This window comes from Tribolium castaneum, chromosome 9, assembly GCF_031307605.1.
Source record: "Tribolium castaneum strain GA2 chromosome 9, icTriCast1.1, whole genome shotgun sequence".
NCBI classification, from domain to species: Eukaryota; Metazoa; Arthropoda; class Insecta; order Coleoptera; family Tenebrionidae; genus Tribolium; species Tribolium castaneum.
This window is the reverse complement of record NC_087402.1, coordinates 9939293-9965200: the sequence shown is the minus strand read 5'-3', so window position 1 is coordinate 9965200 and position 25908 is coordinate 9939293. Positions and strand designations below refer to the sequence as shown.

Below are 25908 nucleotides of genomic sequence, written 5' to 3'. Positions count from 1 at the left end.
AATCTCTTGAAATAAGTATTTGGTCGTTTCGTAAGATTGTGTTCCAACACTCTTCAGTTATTCTAGTAGCTTTTTATTTATTTAGGAAATAATAATAAAAAATCCAATTTTTCCAAACGTATCATTTATTATTACAAAACCACATAAATAAAAAATAAATTAGGCAAATCCTGGCAGCCCTTGCTGCAAAAGCGTATTGCTCACATCTCCCGCCTCCCCGACCGGAACGTTATGATCGATGGGAGCGACAGGAAGATTATTTCCGGTAGCCCGGAAACCATCTGGACCAGCCGTGTATTGCACAGTCTGTAGAACACCGTTGGCGTCAATGTACGAATAACTACCACTCACAGTCCCATCGGCATTGCCTTGTTCTGCTCGGGATTGTCCATCCACATTGAGCGAAATTTTGTAATTACCGGCAGTGTCTTGGGTTACAGCCACATGTTGGTCCACAGGTTTGGCAACGGCCGCAGCCACCAAAACGAGCAAAACTGCCTTCAAAAATCAAGACATAAACGAATGTTTTGCACGAAATTTAAGAACTTACCGAAATTTTCATTGTTGAGTGGTGGTGAGTTCGGTTGTGATAAATGAGACATGACGCCCGGTGGTATTTATACCATTTCGGGGCCTAATGAGGCGATTTGGTGGCACTTTCTTTGCTGCAAGTGCATTTTTCGAGTTGACTTTCTCGAAAAAACGGCGTTTTTTCAAAGCTATTAAAACTTGGTGTTGTTTTACAGTTTTATTGCTTAAATTGCGGCAATAATTACATATTTTATAATCTGATAAGCAGCTTGTAAAATTCTACTTAAATGTGGCTACAGCGCTGGAGACGCTGTGAAGTTTAATTTTAATTTCAAGATTAAGAAACGTCGTAAATTTTTTGATGAACGATGAAGATTGCTTGATAGTCATCTAGAACCACTTATTTTCTCTCTGGGGCTTTTGGAACCCTTGCAGCACCTAAGAGCGAACTATTTATTTGTTGAACTCTGGCTGTTTTCACGTAGGCGATTACATCAGCTAAAAACACGCCATAAATGTGATTTAATCCTGCAATCGACGACATATGAAATCTGTAGAAATGATTGTTTAATGCCTTGACAGTTATAGTGTACAGTTTTCTGTCCTGAGATTTACTGTTGGTGCACTGAGTCTTCCTGGAAGAAAATAACAAGCGTCGCGTTGAATTTTTACAAGAGCACTGCGGCTTTATCTCAAACCGTATAAAATCGAAATTGCAATTCTGCTCACAGTGAGCGTAACTGTCCGAGATTTTTTCAATCGGCTTCAAAATTTGAAATAGGTCGACGCACCTGTTTACGATAGAGCACGGTGCCATAATTACCTCAAGTATTTATCATTTCTTGTTAACTGAACGGAATAGTGTTTAACTGTATCCGAGTTTATTGCGCTTCATGCAACCTCACGGTGCATTATTTTATCAGGAAATGCACGCTTTGATTTGTGGCCGTTTCTGATGGAATGCTGGGGCACGTGCTATTTTTTACGTTTTCTTACACGAAATCATCGCTCGTTATGCAATATCCATCCTGTCACGTTTAGATATTATCCGGATTTTTGAGGGCTAAAGCCGTTACGTTTTACATACCTGCACAGAGGGTTTAATTAGCAAAACGTGGGCTAAACCACGAGGTGTGCGTCATTTATTTTAATTAAATTATTGTTTTGCTGGGAAAATTCGGCATTAGCCTTGAGGTAATTAAATTACTTCATCAATTCAATTTCTGTAAGAATTATGCAAGGTTCAGGCACACGGAGATTAGCGTAATTTGCTACAGCGCCACAACAAGCTACAATTTATCATTTTAATTTACGCAATTTTCATAATTAATCAGCGGATATTGTTTCCGATCTAGATCGGAGTTGCTTCACTTTCGCCAGTCAAGTACAACAAACACTTATTTGTTTTTAATTATTCAAAAGCGCATTGGAAAGTAACTTCGCAAGTGCTGATTCCTTTTTAATGGCAAAATAAACACCAAAGACACAAATTACGATTGAATAATAGAAACGAAACTTTAAAATGCCTCATGTCAGGATAAATTAATGTTCCTAATGGTTAAACAAATATCGTGGTTGTTTGTCGTCGGTTGGGTTGCTCATGCTTTCATTACCCGGGAAGTAATCACCGTTTACCCCCTTCGGAGTGAATTAATAATAAACTTTGCATCAGGAGCCCACAATAAATAGAGCGACAAAGCGGTGAATTTTCGCAGATTTCGTGCTGTTTGAGGTCGATTTTGACAATTAAACTTTCAAGAGTTTGGATAAAAGGAGCATTGAGGAAGTTTTGTAGATAACTGGTAACTTTGCGAGGCCCTTTATCCCCTAATACCGCCAATATATCAGACGATTCGAACGTTGCAGTTATTAGAGTGTCGCTGACTTTCAGAATCACTCCAAAATTTAGTTTCATATAATGAGGCCTGTCTCAGAACTTTAGCTAAACATCTCAAGCAGTCTGAGCATATAATATTGTAAAGTTTTATTACAATAAATTCACAGAGTGAGTGTGGTTTTGAAGTTATTTTTTTACATATTTTTTTAGAATATACAGGCTGTCCCAACGATCCGAAAAAGTTTTATAATTTGTTTATTACTATAGATACTGGCTTTTCTTTATTTTAGATTATGCTGCGTTTCTGCTGCATATTTTAAACATTTATAATACACAGAATATACACAGAAATGTTCTAACATTAAAAACACTGTAGTTAAAAAAAAAACAAATTGTATTTTGTGCATTTTTGTATATAGCTTTTCACACCGATGTTTTTAAGCTAAACTGTTATTGGTCGATTTTGTTTATTTTTGAATTAATCTGTTTTTTTTTACAAAGACACGTTTTTTAACAAATTTATTACGCAAAACTAAGAATCCTAGAAAAATAGGGCTTTCTCCACTTTAAAGAAGAAAGTCGAAACTTTGCGGATACAATTTTTTTAGCTTACTATACCATTAAGAAAATAAAAACATTAAGAGGTTTGTTAAAAGTTGAATAACTTAAAAATTTAAAGTGAAACATTAACAGTTAAATGATTCTTCAATGGATATTTACTTTGAACATTAAAAAAATTAATTTTTTTTCAATGGTCTAAAAGTGAAATAATAATAATAATAATAATAATAATAATAATAATAATAATAATAATAATAATAATAATAATAATAATAATAATAATAAAATAATGAAATAATAAAAATAATAATAACTTTAATGTTACCTTTAGACCATTATTCCTTATTTATTCTAGTGAAATACCTAAAAATTAAATATTTATGGCAAACTTTTAAATCCCCTAATGGTATGGTATGGTTTACTGTGGTAACGACAACGCTCATGAATAAAGTACATTGTTGAGGAAGTATTTTAGGGTTTCATAGGAAGCTTTATTAAATTTTAATTTGTTGTTAAAAGTTAACTGCACGAATAGACTAATGAAATTGATTCAGTTTGGCCACGTGATCAGTTAATTACGCATTTAATTGCGGATTAAATTATTGACGCTTTTATAAACCGATCTTAAAAGTTTTTAATTAATAAATTAAGGTCCGGTTTATGGAAGCGTCATTAATTTAATACGCAGATAAATGCGTGATTAACTGATCACGTGACCAAGTTGAACCTATTTGGTTGGTCCATTCACGTTGGTAACTTTTAACAACGAATTAAATTTTAACAGAGCTTTCGATAAACCGTCTCTTTAAAATTTAATGCTTTTAGGTAAACTATTTAAAAATCTTTGAGAAGCAAAAACAACAAACTTTTTCATTTTTCTATGTTCTTATTTGCAATGCGCTAAACAATAACAATTGGCACAGATTAATGTTTGAACTTTTTTCCTTAACATAGAGAAATTCTTACTTTTCTAGGATTCTTAGTTTTTTCGTACCTAATACATTAAAAAAGTCTGTTTTCGTAAAAAAAATCAAATTATTTTAAAAACTAAGCAAAAGTGATCAATGCAAGTTTAGATCAAAATCATCAGTATTAAAAGCTACGTCCAAAAATGCAATAAAATTTAAGGTGCTTTTTTAATATTGAGACACCTTGTAAATATATATTTATATCGCAATATTTTTAGAATATGCAGCATAACTGCAGCTATATTTTAAAAAAACAATAATTCTAACAATAAACAAGTTGTGTTCCTTAGCTAGTTAGTAAAATAAAGTTTTAAGAAGTTAAAAGTAAGTTTAAGTATTATAAGCTTTACGCCCAAAACCGTTAAAAACGAGGGTTTTCCATTAAAAAAATATAAGTTTGTATTGTAGTTCATTTCAGAAACAGCTCAGAAAATCATTTTAGATGATGCTGGGGGTTAGTTTTTACGGCTTTCGTTAAAAAATAGTTAAGTTTGTAACATTTAAAGGTCAGTAAGGCTGAGACAGCCTGTATTTATTTTTGAAGCCACCTATCGAAAACTGAAGCCGACGAAGTGTGCAAACTAATGAAGTTAACTCCGGTAATGAATTCTGTTATCACCGCAGACGTATCATTTGGCTCGTTACGGCATTTTCGTCTTGTAATTATTTTGCCATCAACGCAGTTTGTGATATCAAAGTAGATGAACGATAGGGCCTATTGTAATTAAGCGGGAAATGCAGTGTAAATTTTAATTGGGTAAAGGGAGCCGTTGTTTTTGTGGCAATTTTTCTCGGGTCCGAGCTAGAAATTTTCTAATGTTTGTGTTGTGTGTTGCACATCAGAAAGTTCATGAGGGTTAATTCATAATACGATAAGCGCCGCTTTCGTATTAAACTTTCATCAAGTTCGGTTTTATGAAAATTGATTAAAACGTGTAATTAAAATTTATAAAGTGTTGAAAAATTCAGTTGCGTATCACCGTGTAATTCAATCTTGGACTTGAGTCTGCGGTTTGCATTACTTAAGTCGCTTTGTTTTTCTTGTTGCAGATGATCGTCAAAGTGATCGGCGATGGTTCTTCGACGGATGTCCCCGTAACACCTGACACCACCAGCTCCGATGTCATCGAATGCTGTCGGGATCCGGGCGACGAATCGTGCGATTTGATCGCCGTTTGCCCGGAACATGGAGGTGAGCATTTACCGAATTGCCAAATTAACAACAATTTTATGAGGTTTACCTTGCCTCGAGTGCGTTTCGGGGGAATATCGAAACGAAGCAAACGTAAAATTCCCCATTAATTTGCGTTCAAACGATAAAGGAATCTTTGTATCTGAATCGCTTTGAGGCGTCTATTGAACAATTCACCAGTTTTCGGCTCTAAATCTGACAGAAACTGATGTTTACAGTCTTAATTATCTCGAGAGATTTTTTATTTCGACACGAGACGGAATTCTTAAATATATTCCGCCCGGCTCACAGCGCTTGCAATTTACTTTCCGGATTGTAAATGTGGTGTCTCCACTTTTATGGGTATTTCGGCGGAAAAGATGGCCCCTATAAATCCTCATCCGACAAAGTCATTTACCGCAACTCTATCATGTGATTGTTTCTCACGCTTAAAAACTATCAGCACGCGAAAGTACACGCTTTTTAAAATGCCACGAAACGCCAAATTTTTCTGGTTTTCTGCTTCGCATTCTGACTTTAACTAACATCTGGTTTTGGTATTTTAAAGTCAAATTATTTATCAATAATTATTAAAATCAAAGGTATTAATTACACTAGCTTACAACGTCTTCTACCAATAGATGAAACCAATGTGTATCGGTAGAATAATGAACCCTAAGTGTGATACTGAAGTCAAAAAAACGAAGACATCAAGTTTTTAAATATTCATTAAATCATTATAAAGTATCAGTATTTAACAATTACTGCAACATCAAAAATGTTACAGACTGCTTCTCTTTTGTACTATTAGGTCAGTTTATCTTACCGTTGACTAGTAATAAACGAATAACATATTTTTATCCCAAAAACCTCAATACCTCTCTTCATAAGACTTTAAATCTTTATGGAAATATTCACCATGTTCATCGCTGAAGCTTCCCAGGTTTTGTTAGGATAATTTAAACACAAACATAGAAAAAGTTGTTTGGGCTTAATTTACATTCACCTGATGATGTTTTAAAGCAAACAAAATATTTAACAATTTGTTAATCACGTCAATAACGAATGCTAAAGACTCAACAAAAAAGATTGATTTAAACTTTTGAAAAATTAAAAATGACAAAAATTGATATATTTTTATCCCTAAAACCTTGGTAAACACCTTTGATAAGACTTTAAATCTTGATGAAAACGTTTACTATTTGATCGCTTAAGTTTTCCAGGTTTAATTACAATAATTTTACTACAAAAGTTGTTTGGGCTTAATCTACATTCACTTGACGATATTTTAAAGCAAATAAAATGTTTAACAATTAGTTTATCACAGAAACAAGGAATGCTAAACCAGAAATAAATAGTCAAAACTTTTAGCAAATATATTAAAAAAAACTAAACGTGATTAATCTTTTTTTTACGAAAGCCGTACATACTAAACCCCGTGACACTTAAAATTATTTTCAAGTATACAGGGTGTTTCTAAAATTAGCTACAACATCAACTTAGGTTTTTGAAGCATAACAACCTATATTTTTTTGCATTTTTGGATGTAGTTTTAACACAGATGTTTTTAAATTGTTATTAGTCGATTTTGCTTTGTTTTTGAAATAACTTGATTTTTTGACAAAAACACGCCTTTAAAAAAATATTACATATAACTAAGAATCTCAGAAAAGTAAAGCTTTCACCACTTCAAAGAAGAAAGTTCAAGTTTCAAGGATGTATTATTGTTATTAGCTTACAGCAATCAAGAAGATAAAAAATAAAGAGATTTGTTGCAAAATAAATAACTTAAAAATTTTAAATGGATCACCCAATTTTTTATTTTTGGATCTAAAAGACCTTTAAATTGTCTCTCTAAAAACATTAACAGTTAAGTGTCTTTTGCTGATTTTCAAAAGATTAACAATAATAACAATAAACATTAAAAAAATTATTAAGTATTGTTTCAGTAGTCAAAAAGTGAAATTTTCTGCTAATAATAACTTTAATGTTACTCTTAGACTATTATTTGTCATTTACTACAATGAAATAACTAAAATTTTAATTAATGGCGAATTTTTAAATTTCTGTATAAACTCCAAAAATGGTCTGTGGTGGAGTTGCATGGTTTACTATGGTAACAACAATGCTCATGAATAGTGTGCATTGTTGTTAAAATTAATTAAATTAACTAATTAATTAAATAAAATATCTTTTTAGTTATTAACTTTAGGCATTTGAAACTTTATGTTTGCAGATAGTCAATTTAATAATCTTTGAGAAGAAAGAACAAAAAATAGGGTGTTCCATTTAATTTTTTCAAGTTATTCAACTTTTAACAAACTTTTTAATTTTTCTATGTTTCTAGTTGTAATACGCTAAACTATTGGAATAGATTTAAGTTTGAACTTTTCTCTTTAAAGTGGTGAAAGTCCTACTTTTTTACAATTCTCCATTTTTGTGTAATTAATTTTTAAATAAAACGTGTTTATGTCAAAAAAATCAAATTATTTCAAAAACTAAGCAGAATCGACTTATATAAGCTGAGTATTAAAAGTTACGTCCAAAAATTCAATAAAATTTAAGCTGTTCCATTTGGAAAAACATAACTTTTGTGTTTTTTTTTTAATTTGAACATTGTGTATATACTGCAATATTTTGGAAACATGCAGCAGAAATAAATTATAAACTAGTGTTATTATTGTATTACTGTGAAACATACTTTTGGATAAACTAGGTAAATATTTAGTGTTTAAAATAGTGCCTTGGGCGCAAGCAAACTAATATGTGCTGTTTATACTAACGTTTGTGTTAACTTGTCAAATAAAGTGGTCACTGGTGGCGATACGAGGGATCGATGTCTATTACCGCTTTGTTTGAACAGTGTCCGATTTTTCATTCGTTATTTTTTTAGAGTGTCAACAGTGTCAACGCTTTTAATTATTAAACTTCTGTTCTGGATGTTCAACTTATTAGTCACCACAAAATTGTAATTGTATGTAGTAATAAATGATGTAATTAGACGTCGGAAATTGAATTTAGCACTCATTCATCAAAAAATGAAACCTAAAGTTTAAAGCGTTTTTGATTAAAAAATTCATGTTGTTGACAGCACGCAATTAATTGAAACATCGTTATGAAAAATGCGAAATAACCGAAAGCTGGGGCGTTTGAATCCTCCTTTGAGGTGGTGATAACTTCGTTATCTCTCGTCTAAATCTTAAATTCCTCGTTGTGTGGCAAACGAACTATACAATCGCCCTAAACAAGATTAAGTCTGCATGGAAAATCACTAGCAGTCGGTGTTTTAGACACCGGCAAAATTGATATTCATGGAGCGTCATAGGTGGTGGATACGTGATTGAATTCACGATACACCGTCAAGATTCCGGGGGTGTGCCTTTGCGGCTTCTCTTGTAAATAAGTATCAAATTGCGGTGTTTTGACTGGAGGTAGGCAACTAACAATACGCTCAACCGTGCAGTTGGTGGGAAAAGCAGCTTTCTAATAATTTCGCTCACACTGAAGCCTCTATTGTATTAAAGTGGATTCCGTCGATCTTAATGCTGCAGTGCTTCCGTTACGGTTTACATTTGTATTGCGTTGTGGTATTTATTTAATCAGCTGGGATTGTTGGATTTGATACTGTAATACCCAAGCAGATTGAATTAGGTATACGGAAATCGTAACAGGACAGCGCAGCGTCTGTGAATCATTAAAGTATTGTCTTTTAATCTCATATTGTTCAACGAAAGCACAAAACGCCGCAAACAAAGGGACGTCACGGTCATCCGTTCTACAATTATTGAATAGCAATTCCGATTTTTCGTTATTATCTACTGCAACGGCACAAATGATGAAGAAAAATGAGCGGTTTTTAGTCATTACGACAAACTTTTATACAGTGGGTGTTCATGATCATGATTGATTTCTGGCGCCGAAGCTGGGATCCGGAACGTCCAACTTCAAAATAATTTCTCTTGTTTTTCAAATAATGGCGAAATTTCTCGTTTTGTCACAGCTTTCGTCGTCTAGACAGGTTTTATTTTATTATAAATTGAAGACAGCTTTGTGATGGTCTCGGATTTCCTCTAGGTCCTGCCATCAAGCATAACTGTCATCACGGACCACTCTGCAAGATTGAAAAATTCCGTGTGTGGCCTCCTCTTCCATTAATCAAGCGGCCAACATTTTTTCATAATTGTATAATCGGATAATAACAAAGCCTGACTGCAGGAGACTTGAAAAGCGTTCTGTAATTGCTTATTTTATTCATCTCATCGATATGATTGTCACTTGCAGATACAGAATGCGCTTTTTAATTGCGTCAGAGTTTAATTAAAGCGCCTCCTGATAAATAGAGCTTTTTTCCGGCAGAGCTTCACTAGCCGACTAATTCCAAGTTGTCGGAACAAAGCCGAGAGAGTTGCGTGAAATAAAATACTTGGGAAGCGTCAAACATCATTAATCAGGACAAACTGTAGTTTCTAACTTACTTCACCGGAAGTATTAAACATTATGACAGAAGTCGAGCTTTTTCCCCTACTTTTGACTTGATTGATCGTGAGTCGACTTTTATTTTGCGGATTTTGCAGTCATCTAATCCCTGAATCCTCCAATAAAGTTGACAAAAATTAGGAATTTTTTTCTTATTAGGCATAAGTGGAGTCGCGAAACGGCGCGGTTTTAAAGCAATTATCTGCGGAGGAAGAGGAAAAAAGGATACCTCGAGGAAATTTATTTATTCGATGCAAATTCCAGATAAATCAAATTGTTCAAGTTTTCGCCAGTAACTTAATTTCCTGAAAACTTTGCCGGAATGAAATGAAGCGTGAAACTATTATAAGTTTTGTCATTGTTTTCCCCAACAAGCTTATCCGTAAAGGCTTTACAGAAAAAAGGATTTAATCGAGTTTAAAAATTTTCAAATCCGAAAAGTGACAATTTATTCACTTCAAAATTCTCTTGTATTCGCTCTATCATCCCCTTTTGTTCCCAAATGTAAAACACACATTGGGTTGAATGTTACACGAAATGGCTAAAAGCGAAAGTGTGAACAAAGCTGATTGAACATAGCTCGGTAATGGCTTGAAAAATGTTTTAGGGTTGTTTGCTTTATCTCGGCTAGAGTTTTTTTAGTTTGATGAGCTCGTTAAGCGTTTATGTGGTGCTAACTACAAATTTCATTTTTCATGACGCGAAGTTTAATTCTCTATAGTGTACAAAATGAATTAGTAACTGAAAAGGGCTTCTGATTAAGTCTGGTATTATTACAATTAAATCTACGAAAAACATCCAACCTGAAAAACTATTCGTTTGACTAAATACAAAAAATAATTACACTCTGAAAACACTGATTCGGTTGTAATTAAATAAGTATCTTCTAGTAGAAGAAATTACTGAAGAAATGCAGCAGAGAAAAAAATGGTAAAAAATATAGATTCAATACAGGGTGATTCTTTTAGGGCCTACATTAAAAACTTTTTGACTTCAATACAGCTAGAGCTTTAAAATTTTGTATACGATACAAATCGATTATTTTGAGTTCAAATAAATTATTTTCAAAATAAATAAGCTTCCGAAACTACAAAAAATTGGCGCCAAATTTGAAATTTTAAATAGTAGCCACACATTGTTATTGCGTATTTGAATTCACCTTCTCAAGCTGTCTAAAATTTACCCAAATTTTTGGTACTTATCTGTCATAGTTTTTTAAATATGTCAATTTTTTTGTTAAAATTTTTAATTGCCAGGGTTTATTTAAGATATCATAGCCCTTGAACCCTTTGCGATAAGTGAATAATTTTTTTACATTTGATTACCCAAGGTTTGAAGAGTCTTCTAGAATTTTCAAAATTGTCAACTAACAAAATTCATGGCTAGTATGATTTTTTTAAAATATTTAGCAAAAAACTGCTAAAACTCTGTTTTTTCAAATGGAACAACTCTATTTTCTTAACAGCAATTATTTATGGCGACTTTTATCAATACGTCCTATACCTGTCTCTTGCAGTTAGTGAAAAAAAATCACAGAAAATGGATTTTACTTCGTAATTTTCATAGTTAATCAAGTAGACGTTGCATTTTGGTCAGCAATTGTCAAACTTCAATATTTTATTTAGTTTTTAACTGGTTCATTATCGAATAATCAGTAAAACAATAATATTTAATTATGGTTTATTAAAACTTAGTGAATTATACAATGTGTTTTTAAATGATTCTCATCTCATAGTTTACATGTAAAAAAAATGTGCTCAATTGAATCTCTGTCAGAATTGTCAGTTGTGAAATTTACAAACTGTCAATTAATGAATTATAAAAATTACGTTAAATGCAACTAAATTGTTACAATGTGCAAGAAAACACTTTTATTCTCGAAGCTTATTTCCGAATTGGAGACTTAATAAATGTAGAATGGTAATATTCGGTGTCTAAATGGCTGTCATTAATTTTATAAAGCGGCATTTCTGATTTTACATGGGAAATTCACAGACGACTAGATGAGAATCATTTAAAAACACATTGTATAAAGTAATTCAGTTTGCCATCGAATTTTGAACTTCTTGAATGAAAATGGTGAACAAATCGAACATTTCTTTTATTTCATATTATTATTTTATCGCATTTTTCGACAGTTTACTTGAAAAAAAAATGAAAATAATGAGCTAAAATTCTGTTTTTTCCGATTATTTAAAAAACTGTAAGAGATAGGAATAGAAGATGGTAATAAAATTCTTCATAAAATACTTTAATTGCTATTGAAAAAACAAGGTCATTCTATTTGAAAAAACTGTTTTATAATCATTTTTTATCATTTTCAAAAAATCATAGTAACATTGCAATTTGACAGTTAACAATCTTGGAGGTTTTGGAAGATCATTCAAACCTTTGGCAATCACATGCACAAAAAATTATTCACTTATTTTAAAGGGTTTACGAGCTGCGAAATTTTAAATAAACCTCTGCAAATCGGAAATAAAATTAACTAGACGCCCTCTGGTGATGACTTTTGAACTATGTCGAAAACAGTAAAGAAATTTTCGTAATGCCACATTTAACTGACATTTAATGAATTGTTCAACAATTTTGCGTGTATAGTGTTAATTACTTACAATAGAAAGAATTACTTTAAAGGTACGTGGTGGTAAATACTAGCGTTGATTTTGGTTCTGTGGTTTTAAGTGGTATAAAGTGTTTATTGTTGGAATTTGAAAGTGGATAAAAAGTGAAAAAGATTTAAATTTTCATTACAAAGTGTTATCAAACAGTTGTCTGATTAAAGACTATAAGTAATGGATCACAGCGAACATAAACTTGGGCTCAAGAAACCAATAAATTAGTGAAGTTTGTGGATTTTAGGTTAGAATTTTTCCACTGATAAAATCATGAAATACTTCGATAAATCAACAAAACTACAATTAAGATTAACAACTGCTAATACACTTAAACGTAAATTATGCTAAAAGGTAGGCTTTTCAATGTCTTTGTAATAATTTTCCAATAAAGAAAGTGAACCAAACAGTCATTCGTTATTCGTGTTTTCCTCGTCATCTCTAATTTGTCAACATTCGTTTCTTCCATCAAAGATATAATAGTCATTCCGCATAGGCAATACAATAATTGTGAAGGCTCAAAATTCGTACAACGCTTAAAATATCCGAATAAACATTTTCCCGTCATTTATGTTTACTGTTTTCGACCTAGCTCAGTGGCGCCCCCAACGGTAACTTTACCTCCGAAATGAAAATTTATATTAAAAATTGACATACGTCAAAAACTATGAGAGATAAGTACTAACAGCTACATTTTACTCAGTTTCAAGAAACGAATTTAAAAATGCAATAAAAATAGATGGTAACTATTTAAAAAGAGTTTAAAAAGTTGGCGTCAATTTCTCCTAGTTTGTAATTAAGAATTTAGTAATTTAGTTGAACTCAAAATGGTCGATTTTGTTTGTATGGAAAATCTTGAAGTTCTAGCTATATTAGAAGTTAAAAAATTTTTAATGTAGGCCCTAAAAAAATCAGCTTGAATACTAAATTGAAAATCTAATTCAGGATACAATGAAATTGAAAGAAATACAGGTGTATACAAATTAACGCATAAGGTATAGCACACGTTCCAACAAACTCCTGAAAATTATTAAAAAAAATTTTGGAAGTGAAGTAGAGGTTTTTTTTTCTTAATTTCTCAAAATATTTTTAATCCATGATAGAATCAAGAATTAGCCCAAGTTTCTCTACTTTTCCTCGTCAACGAAACTGAAAATTATTTATAAAATTAATCAATAAATTGTAACTACTCCACAAAATTAAAATAGAGGTACAGCATAAACACTCACGTAGGTATTGACAATGGTGCCAATTTTAACTGTTTGATGTTGATAAATTTATTAAAAATGACGATGGATTTTTTATTATATATTTTAGATACTTCCTGAAACGATATATGTTTTGTATAAACCCTGTATTATTAATTTTTCTGTGAGAGTCCTCTCTGCTTAAATATTTACACCCGAGGGCAACAATCTTTTGTCAAATAGTAAATAAAAAGGAGCAAAAGGACAATAACACCCGTTAGCTGTAATTTGCGTTGTTGCAACATTTCGGCTGATTCATCGTGTAATTTTTTTAATGTCTGAAATTTGGAGCGTTTAGAGCGATTGTTGTTTTCCGGGGAGCGGTACCGCCACTGTCGCGACTTCTTGTTATTAAAATTATAACAAAATTGATTTTCCGCCCGCTACTGAATACATAATGATGTTAAATTATACGCAGCCGTTGGATCGAACACCCCATCACATGTTGTTATTGGACGAAACTGGATCGAATCTGTATTGAATTTTCTTCAGTTTTCCCTCGGCCAGTGTTGGACGTGGTGCGTCGTAATTATGATGATTGTAACTTCAACTGAAACAAAATTTGGCGAAAACGGAAAAGTGGGTACGTTTTGATTCACATATCAATCACGCGGTTTGATACATGAGCGCAAGGATAACGTATTCAGGTGATTGATTCGGGAAGATGATGTATAGTGGAGGGAGCTTTGTGCACCAACACGGCGCGATCACATTCTAATACTCTAATTAATCATGTTTATATTACTGGTAATTCGATATGATCAGTCCGGTCATTAGAGTTATCTAAACATCAAAGCGGATTTCGTTTCGTTTACCTTTGAAATCGATACGCAATCACTAGTTTTAAATAAACTTTCCCGGCTTTAAATTGGCAAAACTCGATGCAAGAATGCCTGATTCTCTGATAATAATAATTGTAAACTCTTAATAACTAGGAAAATGAGTACATTTGTTCCGTAGTTCCTGTAATAACTTACTCATCTCTGTGAGGATGTAATTAAACTCAAGTTGATTCAATTCCAAACCTTCGTGATCTTGCGGGTTTTTGCATTCGCTTTTTAAAACAAGCCGTGGGTTTGCGTGATTTGCCGTTGTTAGAATCTTATTAATGTAACTTTAAAACAAACTTAGTGAAACGGCTGTTTTCTTTGTCATTTTACTTTCTTAATCTGTCAGGGCTTGATAGATTGTATCTTTAGTGCCTCAACTTTTGGAAATTAATTGCTCCTCTGATTCTAATCACTTGTGTGTTCAAACGTTTCCAATTATCTTCCCCGCATTGTCTTCGTACATTGTAGGTGCGTTTTTTCGCAATGTGTAATTTATGGTGTAGTTTGAAGGTGAATTACTTGGCTTTCGTTATAAACATTCAAATACCGAATAAGTTTACTCATCAGTTACTATTGTTGTTTGCAATTTCTTCGTGTATTCAACGACGTAAATATTGGTTGCTGTCTCCACTTGCCTATTAAAATCTCGTACGAGAGGCATGCTCGCATACGTATTCTTGTCAGTCGTGATTTATTGTGATTTAGTGGAAAGCTAGATTTGGGTGTTTGTCTCTTACCATTAATTTCAGCGAGTGATTTCAATTTTTTTTTATATAAATTAAATGTTAAATTGGATTGTGGGTTTCAATATTTGCTCAAAATTATGTGCCGCAATTTGCCACAATTATTTATTCATTAATTACTCGAAACATCAATATTTCAGGTTTTTGTGTGCGATGTGATGAAATTATTTACAATTTCACGAAGCCCGACTTTTGCCTTTTCATATTCCTCCAAGGCAAATTATTTTGTTTTGCAAAAAATTCAATTCACTTTTTATGCCGTTGTTCCAAAAATGCCTAAATTAAGGTTTACGACCTCAACTAACATAATGAAGCGAATAGTTTATTTTTTGGACCTAAACATTGGCGGTTTTAAAGTTTTTGCGACATAAAACCCGGACTGGATTTATCAACTAGGAGTTTAGTGGGATTTTGTATTTGAAAATAAAGAGATTTATCCGAGAAACAGGTATTTTAATAAAAGTAATGCCAGAATAGACGTAAACATTGCGCGGAAACAGCAGCCTAGAGTTTATGATTTATTCATAATTTTATTACCGTGTCTTCTGAAAGCTATGTGTTTGAGCTTTACCTGATGCGCTAGAGTGCATTTCCGAAAAATACACAGCAAATGGGAATTGACAGTTTGAAGTGGTTTTCAAACGCGGAATTTTCAAAAAACGTTAATGGCAAACAACCGGAATCGATTCCGGGTCATATAAACTTCGGTTTGATTGCACTTTTAATTTCCGAACTTGTGCAAGAAAATCGCTTTCCTTGCCGGAAAATCGTTGAAGATTAGGCAAATTGTTTGTGTTGCAGAATGCCCGCTCCGGGAGACGGACCACCCTCTGGAGATCCTCCAGCGGTGGGGTTCCGGGCGCTTGGTTCTCCGCTACACCGTCCTCAGTACTTCCGGTGAGTGCATTTCCCCTTTTGTTTTAAATAGTTAAGCCAGACAAGATGTCGCTCGAAATATTTCATCCTGGCAGTGACGGGGTAATGCCGCAAGGACCCATAAACCTGTCCCGGAGCAGTTGCTTGTGCAAAGATGGCGCATACGCACACACATAAATCGCCCGTCACACATACTGTAATTGCTGAAAAAAATCCTGAAAAATTGCTGCGTCAATGCAGTGGAAAGGGTGTTAAGTTTCGCATAATTTGATTTTCCTGTAGCGGCCATGCATCAAAACGAGGTGCTAATGAGCGGCGAGAGCTAAAAAATGGACTGAAAGTGTAATTAGAGATGGAAAAACGGGGGTCGTAAAAATGAGCATTATGCTAAGACCTTACCGTATTATTTTGCCCTTTTTTAAGATAATCCGCCGGTTTACTGCCTCTAAATAATTTTTTGTAAATAGTAAACGAGACCGGCCACCTGAACGGAAATTTAAATTTAAATGACTTTTATTTTTATTACGACTGCATAAACTTGGGATGTTACAATCGTAAAACGTTTTATTGAATCGAGCGATTTCGAACTTTCAATTAAATTTTTAGGTTCTACGGAGATAAACAAAGGAAAGATTTAATTCTTCTCGACTTTTTAATTTTCATTATAAATTTCTCTTCGATTTTACTAAATACAGTCAAACTTTCGTAGCTCGAACTTCTGTAACGGTAGTCACTGATTTGTATTTGGAGAATTCAACTTAGGGAGATTCAACTAGTTGGGTTCTATCTATTTCAATCCCGAAGAAAATTTCGCCCTCCTCGTTAATTTTTTTCTACAGGATGAGTCAATAGTGGGTTATTTCTGAATTTGAATTTGAAAAATATGCAACCAATAATACTGATTCTAGCTGATCAAATCGCTAATCTTTAAATGTAATCCACGATTACATTGGTCTAGGTGGTGTCAAGGTCGTCTTGACAGAATTGCTAAAATTTTCTTGTGGATTTATTATTATTTAAAAGATTAAAAACTAATGATAATTCAATTAATGTTTTTAAAAGATCCAAGTGGTAAGTGCAATTAGTATTTTTGGTTGCATCTTAGGGCATGTCAGAGGTAACCCACTATTAACTCACCCTGTATATGGGGTGAGTCTGTTAAAAGTATAGTTCACTATCTCAAAAAGTAAAAGTCGTACCGAATTCAGCGTTTTACTTAATAAGTGTTTCTCTGTGTATGTGAATTTTAGCAGAAATTGTTTTCCTTCTTTCTATTCTGAATTAATGAATTAAAAATATTAATATCAAAATGAAAAATATGTCAATATTAATTATTTGAAATTGTATAATTTCTAGTCTTATTTTTAAACAACGTTGCTTAAATCATGTTTTTGAGCAAAAAGTTATAATAATGGGGTTAGCAACATTTTTTACCGATTTTGATGGCATAACGACATTTACCTAGGCAATTGCTTGTTTTCGGATGACACAAAGTATAACAATTTTTTGCAGCTATTTTTACTAGCAATCAATTAATTAATTACTAATTACTAATTAATTAATTATTTAATTTAATAATTAATTAAATAATTAATGTAATTATAAATAATTGTAGAGAAAAATTGAAAAAATTTCCAGGCGTACAGCAAAATAGGGTACTTAAATATTTAATAGACAACGCTGCATTTTTTTGTATTTTTAGTTTTAGAGATCTTGTAAAAATAAAATAGACTCACCTTGCGATTCTCACCAAAATTTTATAGACTTTAGTTTTCGGTATATTTGATATATCTTCCGCTGGTTTTCTTTTATTTATTAATTGGGATAATAGTGAGTATCATAACGATTGTAAAATTGTTGCCTAATAAACGTCTATTGTTTATTTATACTATATTAATTCGTAATAATCTAATAATACACACATAATTAGAAAATTGCAAAAATTAGAGGGAATTGAAAACAACAATGGCTGTTGGTGGTTCAAGTTTTTTTCCGGCTTTCTTGTTAGCAAATACTACGTTAATAATTTGTCTAAACTGAGGACATTAAGTACTTCATTTTTGATGCACATTATTGCTATAACGCAATTAATTTAAGATTAGATGATGTAGGTCTGCGGTAGTTTTTTACTCTTTTCTATCCTGAAAAAGATCTTTCATCTATGTAGTTAGTCACCGCTTTTGTCAAAGATTTTCAACATAATTACTAAATTCTATAACTTGTTTGTCTGCACCAATATTTTTCAGCTTCAATTTTTTAGTCAGTTCAAGGGTCCATTAGAGTTAGACGAAAGACCTATGTCCTCGATTTGAAAGTTATAATTAAGACTTTATTTGTAAGTTTGAATCGACTTTGAGCATTTTTTTTATTTCCCCCATGACCATAATTGGCATCCAGGAATTCAAAAATCCGAATTTTTCATTAATTTCTAAATAAAATAATGACCATGAATTTACTTTCTTTATTTCTTTAAAGAAAAAAATTCTTTTTGAAAATTTTGGGCCCCAAGCCCGGATTTCTTAGCCTTCTGCTATAATACGCCACTGGGTTCAACTGTAGTTCGCTTTTCAACAGGAGGGAATCGATCGATAACTTCAAAGGATTTCTGCTGAAGACGTTTTTTGTATAACTGCTTGTTTCCCTGGTTGTAAAAACAAACAATATGTTCCTCATTAAAACTGATTCAATTAGGTTGTGTTTTATGCTTTTCATTTACAGTCGTAAAATAAATTGCCTGAGATACCTGAAGAAATGTTACTGGAGCTAAGCAAGCAAGAAATAATAAAGCAGACGGTTGGCAGTTAAATATCAAAATGTTATAGAAATCTGGTTCTTGGGTGCGATAAAAGCCGTTTAGTAGTTGGCGGCTCCTGCAATTTCCTCCCTTTGGGAGAGGAGATATCGATATGGCCGGTGGAATTGAAAGTTATTCAACTATTTTAAATTAATCTGATCCGACCGTGGGCTTTTTTCCTTTCACAAAGCGAACTTTCCCAATATCAGAAACCGCCGACTTGGGTAAAATGCCCTCGGCTGTTTTATGATGAATGTACATATTCCGAGGGCTAATATCGTTCTCATAACGCGGTTAGAAGGACGACTGAAAAGAAGGAACAAGACGACAGGATTAATGGCCTTTCGGGGGAGAACTTTCACCTTTTCTCGGTGGCCGAAAACGCTAAACACATTTAGCGTCGCTTGAGGTTATAATCTGCTCATATTGTTCGAACACAATGTCGTTCGATGTGAAGATTATAGCCGCATAAACTCGACGCGACGTTACATTTTAAACATCCCCCGGCAAGATGTTGGCGCAATAATACACAATCGATGCAGTTTATGTACAGACAAAGTTTGCACTTTGTGCCAAATAAAATAAAGGGCTGCTGTCGTCGTTTTTCCCCACCTGAATGCGAGCGCTTTTGGTCAATAATTCGGTGCATCAACAATTTCCACGTTGAGGGAATCTGACGTTTGCACAATAATGGACGCTGAAAGAGTTTTTTTTGGAAAACATGTGGGAAAAGTGCATTAAATAGCGACGGTATTTGGCCGTCGATCGATACTGTTTGATTGGAGCAAAAAACTGCTTCCTGGCATTCGCGGTGCTTCCCGGAAACGGACGCTTTGACTCACTGTTAGTTGCAGTTTGATTGCCAATCGAATCAAAAATTTAATTAACGGAAGAAAAGCTTTACTTGTCGAAAACTTATTCTTTTGCCTGAGGTGTGAGTGTCGTATTTTCAATTTTGTCTGTTTTTCGTTTCACTTTAATTTATACAAAAAGTGGAAATTGGTTTGCTTATCATCCCATACGAGCGAGGGTGAGGAGAATATTACACATGTCACAATGGCTGAAAAACACGCAACAATAACGATTTTCGGGTTTGTTTGAACATGTTAGCATATCGGTTTCAGGCTGAAACAATGTATCCATCACATTCAAAATATTTTTTGTTTGTTCGCTGTTTCATTATTATTAAATTTGGCAAACTGGTTGATCACGAAAGAAATGTTTTTCAAAACCTACAAGTACACTTTTTCGTCTAAAGAAAGTGTTTGACAATGTAGTATAATTATTTTGTAGTTTTGTAATAAAATTTAACAGCAGGAACTATTTCCTTAAAAAGTTTTAAATAAGAATACGAGCTGCAACGTTTCGTTTATGTAATAAACATAATTAGGCTAAAAAACTTTAATCTAAATTTCTGAAAATATTATTTTGATTAGTTTTGTACCATACTTCCAAGAATTTGAACTATTAAATTTTTAACAATACATTTCAGAATAGTGCCTAAATTAATAATTTACTTCCAATTATTACTAAATAATCAAAGCACTGACCTTCCAATCATTGTTAAAAAGGTTATAATTAATATCCTAGTTACAATACTGTATAAAAAACAAGACAAAACATGTCAAAAATATGATGACCATTAATGTTATTACTTTTTCATAATTAGGAATTTGTTTTCACTAAGTTTATTAGTATCTGACTAGGAATTATTTAGAATTTGGATTTAATTCTTTCGGAAGTAGGGGAGAAGGGGGTAAAATGATACCTCTAAGACAGTGTTTCCCAACCGGTGGTTCGCGAACCCTCGGGGGTTCGCCAAAGAAAGTACTGTAATGGCGGAATGTTGTAAAATGGCTAATGTAAAAAATTACAAAATAATAAATTTAAATAAATATAGCAGACAAAATTAGCTGCAGCTCATTGTCTCTGTGGGCGATAAAATATTTTTGTTTAGTGTTTTTATCTCAAAAAATTTTCAAGTTCAAGATTTATCAAAATTAAGACTTTTACAGATTCTAGATAGACTTTTGTTTGTTAAACGCATTTTTATCAATACCTGCAGACAAATATTATCACTGCGTCTATGAAAACAGAACTCAGTGCTTATTAAGACATAATATTGTATTAAAATATTATGGACAATAATCAGCTTTTTGTACAAAAATTTTAATAAAATTTTTTTGTAATTTGAACCGAAATGGGCTTGAAGTATAGCAAGATCTAAATTCTTCTTCAGACTTAGTTTAAAAATGAAATTGGCACTTTTTTATTTATTCGTATCATTTAATTGTTGTCTGTTACAACTTTTTTTACTAAAATTCCTCCGAATGAATTGGCTCTGGTGCCAACGTTAAAACTATTTAACATGTCTGTTTAATCTGTTTTTAATTTTAAAGTAAAAAAATGTAAAAAATAGGTATTAAAATATTCGTTTTTTTTTAAATCGTATTCATTAATATTCATTCAGTTTAAAATGTGCAACAAAAAAATAAATATTCTATAAAATTTTATTGTCTTAGCTGTACAAGGGGTTTGCCGATTTCTGTCGGATGTTAGAAGGGGTTCGCAAGGTGAGAAAGGTTGGGAACCACTGCTCTAAGTGAAAACATTTTGTGGAGTGGGTATTATAATGTGTTAACTTTTTAAACCTTTAGTAAAAAAAGATGTATTAGTTTTCTTGATTTTTGGAGGATCATTTTACCTCAAGGGATCATTTTACCCCACACTCCCCTAAGTCTTTTTTATAATGTGTTTCTTCATTAATTCATCAAGAATTTCAACACCATTGTGTTTGTTTTTTTTATCATGATTAGCTAAGGTTGTTAGATTAGTTTTACATTTTAAATTGTATTGTCTATATCACATGTCAGTTCATAGTAGAATTTTGCAACAGCGCATTTAAATTTTTTGGAGTGAAATGGAGCAGAAGTTAAGGGTTTCTGGTGGGTTTTCTTAATTAACACAGAATTGTTTTCTTTTACAGAAACTCTCAAATTGTGCTTTATTTTTACTATTTTTATCCTATTTTTTAACTTTTGTTTAGTTTGTGCAATATAAATTTAATCATACGTTTTACAACTAATTTCATAAAATATGTTTTTTTTACTGAAGATTTGATTTAATGTTTTTTTGATATAGAAGACTAGAAGGGACTCATGAATTAATTTATGTCTGATCAATGTGATATTAATTAATTTTCATCATTTAAAACATACTGAATTTGGTTTTGAAAAAGTTGTGGAATCAGAATTATTACAATTTAATAAATTGGGTTGGTCGTTGTTATCATTATACAGGAGGTATAATCATCAAGACAAACCCTTTTTCTATATACCATTTTTTCAAAATCGCATTTTTTAAAATCATTTTTTCCCCTACAAATTGACGAGTCTTTTATGAAATACTCCAACAAAGAAAAATAATATTAAATAATAGTCGGGACCAATGGTAACCGATTCACACGGTAATATTTTCGATAGGTAACTTGCTTCCAGTGGCGTGTAAGAAAATTGTACAAGATTTTAAAATAATGTTAACTCAAAAACTAAAACGTTTTGAAAAAAAGTTATTAGGAAAAATTGTTGGTCTTGACGAGTTCTATTACCAGTTAAAATTAATGTATTTATTTCATTTACAGCTTGTATAAAATTTTGTAGTTTTTTCACGCTAATTAATTGCCTCTTCAAGTTTTGAGTTTTTCAAAATTCATTCTTTTAAAAAGAGGAAAACACAAAAAACACACACGTTATTGTAATATACCGGGTGTATCAGAAATACGTGTGTTAATTTTAACAGGTAACAGAGGTCAACAAACAAGACATTTTTTCTATTTGTAATTTTTCAATAAAAGTTTCGCAGATTTATTTAAAAATTGGAATAATCAACATATAGAATTATGTGCCCGCCTATGGGTAAGAAAACAAGAGTATAGAACTATTTTTGTTGTGATAGAAACGGATAATTTGAATAATTTAAATAACAATGAAAACTAACTATTAAACACTGACCGGGTCGTTTGCACAAAATAAAGGAGGAAAACAGTGAAAATAATAAATAAGAATTTTACAAAATGTTGTACCAATGAGTTTTCTTACGTGGAAAAATTAACTCACGTATTTCTGATACACTCTGTATAAATGCATTCATTTTTAGGCGAGATTTTGATACAGAAATTCTGTTCTCTGCCATCCTGACCCTAGAGAATAAGTAAAATGGTCATGGATTCAATAATTAAATAGCCCCGATGTTTAAAAATAGATCCGATCGATCCGTACAGGACAACAAATGCGTATTTTCCAAATAAATTCAAACCACGTTTCAGTATTTTTAATTGCTTGCACGTATTTCTGGGGGCAAAAGTTTAACTAGGTGTTTTTTTATCAATTTTGTTTCCATCATTTTTAAAGTGTAATCCTGCGCCCCGACTTTCCAATTTCTTTGATTAATAATTAAAATCCAATTAAAGTAAAAGTACCTACATCCAGCCTTCTAATGTTAAAAGTTGGTTGAGACAGCAGTGTGGATTTTAAAGGGGGCTAGTTTTTGGTATGCTGCGTCTGTCATATTTCACCGAGGGCTTAGCAAGGGTTTTGCCGGCTTCATCCAGGATCCCAGACAATAGAATTGTATAAAATCCTCAGTTACAGAGAATCCCCCTTAACGGGCCCATCTCACCCCCTAATTCGTCTCGGCTTGCCAGCTTCTATTTCGAAATAAAAACTCAATTCGGGATAATTCAAAATTTCCTGCGTCTCCCTGTGTTTGACTAATGGCCATCTAGCCTTGCTCAGACCAGATGCGTGCGTAATAAGCAATGTATCCGTGTTTGTATGACAGATGACTCCGGCATACATCAGCCAGGTTGACAAACAACCGGAATATTTCCTTGCGAAAAGCGCCGTTTCAACGTTGTTTTACGCCTAGTTAAGCGTCTAGGTTCTGACGGACCTTATCAGCGCTTTTGACTCTTTTTGAGCAGCGCACAGCACTTTGTAAATTTTACATGTTTCTTACTTGTTATGGCTCACGCGTTTTGCAACAAATAACGAACGCCCGACCTCATTTTCGCTGAAATAACGACTTTAGGACAGATTTCACACGAGCTGAATGTAGAAGAGGTGTTACTTATTAACGTGGAGGTGGCAACAGAGAGAGCGTACGAAGGTGAATGATTTTTTAAAAAACGTCTCAAACAATCCAGTACTGATTTTCGAATTGATTTGAATACAATTTTCTTGTTTTATGCAAATTCGCTCGTTAGTAAGTCATTTTGCTGCAAAAATCGAATAATTGGCAAAAAGTGAAGCCATTGTTATTCGCAACATGTTTAAAACTTGATGCACTTGTGCAACTTGGTTGTTTCGATGTAAAGTTTTTATCGAGTATAACGTAGCTGGAAATTGCAGCTAGTTTACGAAATAAAGTAGCAGCGTTAAAAGTGCAATAGTTTGGGGAGCAACTAGACGTGAAATTTCCATATTTCAGCGGTGTTTAATTTGACATGAAGTCTTCTGGCTATTTTCTTAGTAAAGAGGCGGATGATAGAAGTAGTATGTCTAAAAGCGTCACTAAATTTCAGGGATGAAATCATACTCATTTAAATGCATTGCGCTCGACTGCCTCCTAAAGACCCGTCTGTGTGATAACAATTAACTGTTTTTGTTGCCTGAAAAGTCTGAGAGTTGAAGATGTTCACTTATCAACTCGTTTCCCTCGAATGTTATCAAAAAATCTTTTATAAAGAAATCAAATAAATTGTACAAGCCTCGGCGGTGTGCTTTACAGTGATGGATGGGGCGTACGAAAAAAGTAAAGCTTGAAAATCCCTAATGAATCGTTCTCTACAATAAATAACTCATCCGAGTCTTTCATTATAAATAAATAAAACCCGTGTCCTTATCCCCGTTCTAATTACTCGAGTTTGGACATTCTCAAGACGGTTTAATTTGCGAGCACGTCAGTGACAGAAATTGAAAAAACTCCTTTTTGCTCCATTTTCGCGCCAAGATGTATGGATAAATACGTTGCAATGAATTATGGGAATTAAATTATGAAATTAATTAAGCTAGATTGCACACTGTACGGAATTAATTTCATTGAAATGAATAATCAGCCGCCTGAAACTATCTCTAAGCTCGTGCTCGAGTCTTCGACATTGTATATCATAGAATTAAAGGTCGTTGTAAATAAACCAGTCGATATTTATCAGTTACACGATTTGCTTTAAACGAACCCAATAAAATCAAATTTATGCGCTACATGGCCTTACATTGCGTTTCGTTGGTGGTGACTAATATGACAACTGAAAAAGGACAACACTGTACTTGTACCCAACTGAAAGTGCCCGATAACGTATCGCATATCTAATTTTTAGTGTGGCTAAGCAGAGGGAAGCCTTATTAAGGACCAAGTTAGAAAGTTGGCAACTTTGCCCAACTATGATACCACTCCGCATTCTGCAAAGTTGAGAGGATGAATCAGTTCAAGTGCTCGAATACTTTCAATATTATCCAGTAAAAACGACAACAGTAACTCTTTTGACGTTTAGTAGAGGGAAACAGTAATAAACTATTTGATAAGTTTCAGCCATTTGCAAATGAATTCCTTCTAATTTAATTGCTCCAAACAACCATTTGTCTAAAGCACAAACTAGAAACAATGAAAACTTGCAAATCTAATACTACACCTTTTCCAGTTGCATTTTAGAAAGTGCCAATTGTATTCCAGAAGGAGTCATTTATTTTGTCTGAAATTTATTTTACTGTTCTAATCTACAATAAATTTCATACTTTTTGAACTATCTACAATTGGACCCCGTTAGCAATAAAGAACCAAGTGTTTTTTTCTTATACAGGCTGTCCCAACAATCCGAAAAAACTCCATAACTTGTTTATTATTATTATTAAAGATATTGACTTTGCCTTTTTTTTATTTTAGCTACGCTCCTGCTGCATGTTTCTAAAATATTTCGGTCCATATATTAAAAAACACTAATGTTGTTTTTTCAAATGGAACATCCTAAATTTTATGCATTTTTTGACGTAGCTTTTTAAACTGATGATTTTAATTTCAACTTGTTTTGGTCGATTCTGCTTAGTTTTTGAAATAATTTGATTTGCAACACGTTTTTTTTAATTTATTACATAAAACTGGAGAATCCTAGAAAAGTAGGAGTGCCACCACTTTAAAGGGACAAGTTCAAACTTAAATCTGTTTCAATTGTTTAGCGTATTACAATTAGAAACAGTAAACAATTA

General features: G+C 32.8%; 2 protein-coding genes across 4 annotated transcripts in view; one reads left to right on the top strand and one right to left on the bottom strand.

The window, feature by feature from the left end:
• The window catches only part of ASPP (Ankyrin-repeat, SH3-domain, and Proline-rich-region containing Protein), a 112075-nt gene that overhangs the window by 18343 nt on the left and 67824 nt on the right, over positions 1–25908 (top strand). The window contains exons 3-4 of one of the 3 annotated variants that reach the window (XM_008194547.3): positions 4948–5089; positions 15781–15876. In XM_008194547.3, the coding sequence (XP_008192769.2) occupies positions 4948–5089; positions 15781–15876 (238 nt within the window). Of the gene's footprint in view, positions 1–4947; positions 5090–13907; positions 13990–15780; positions 15877–25908 lie in introns of those variants that run through there. The other 2 variants (XM_015978858.2, XM_064359172.1) reach the window with 2 other exon arrangements.
• LOC657181 (cuticle protein 6) lies at positions 108–690 on the bottom strand. Its single transcript, XM_963652.5, has 2 exons — positions 551–690; positions 108–498 (listed from the first exon to the last, which is right to left on the bottom strand). The coding sequence occupies exons 1-2, from the start codon at positions 560–562 to the stop codon at positions 160–162; spliced, it is 351 nt and encodes a 116-aa protein (XP_968745.1). The 5' UTR covers positions 563–690; the 3' UTR covers positions 108–159.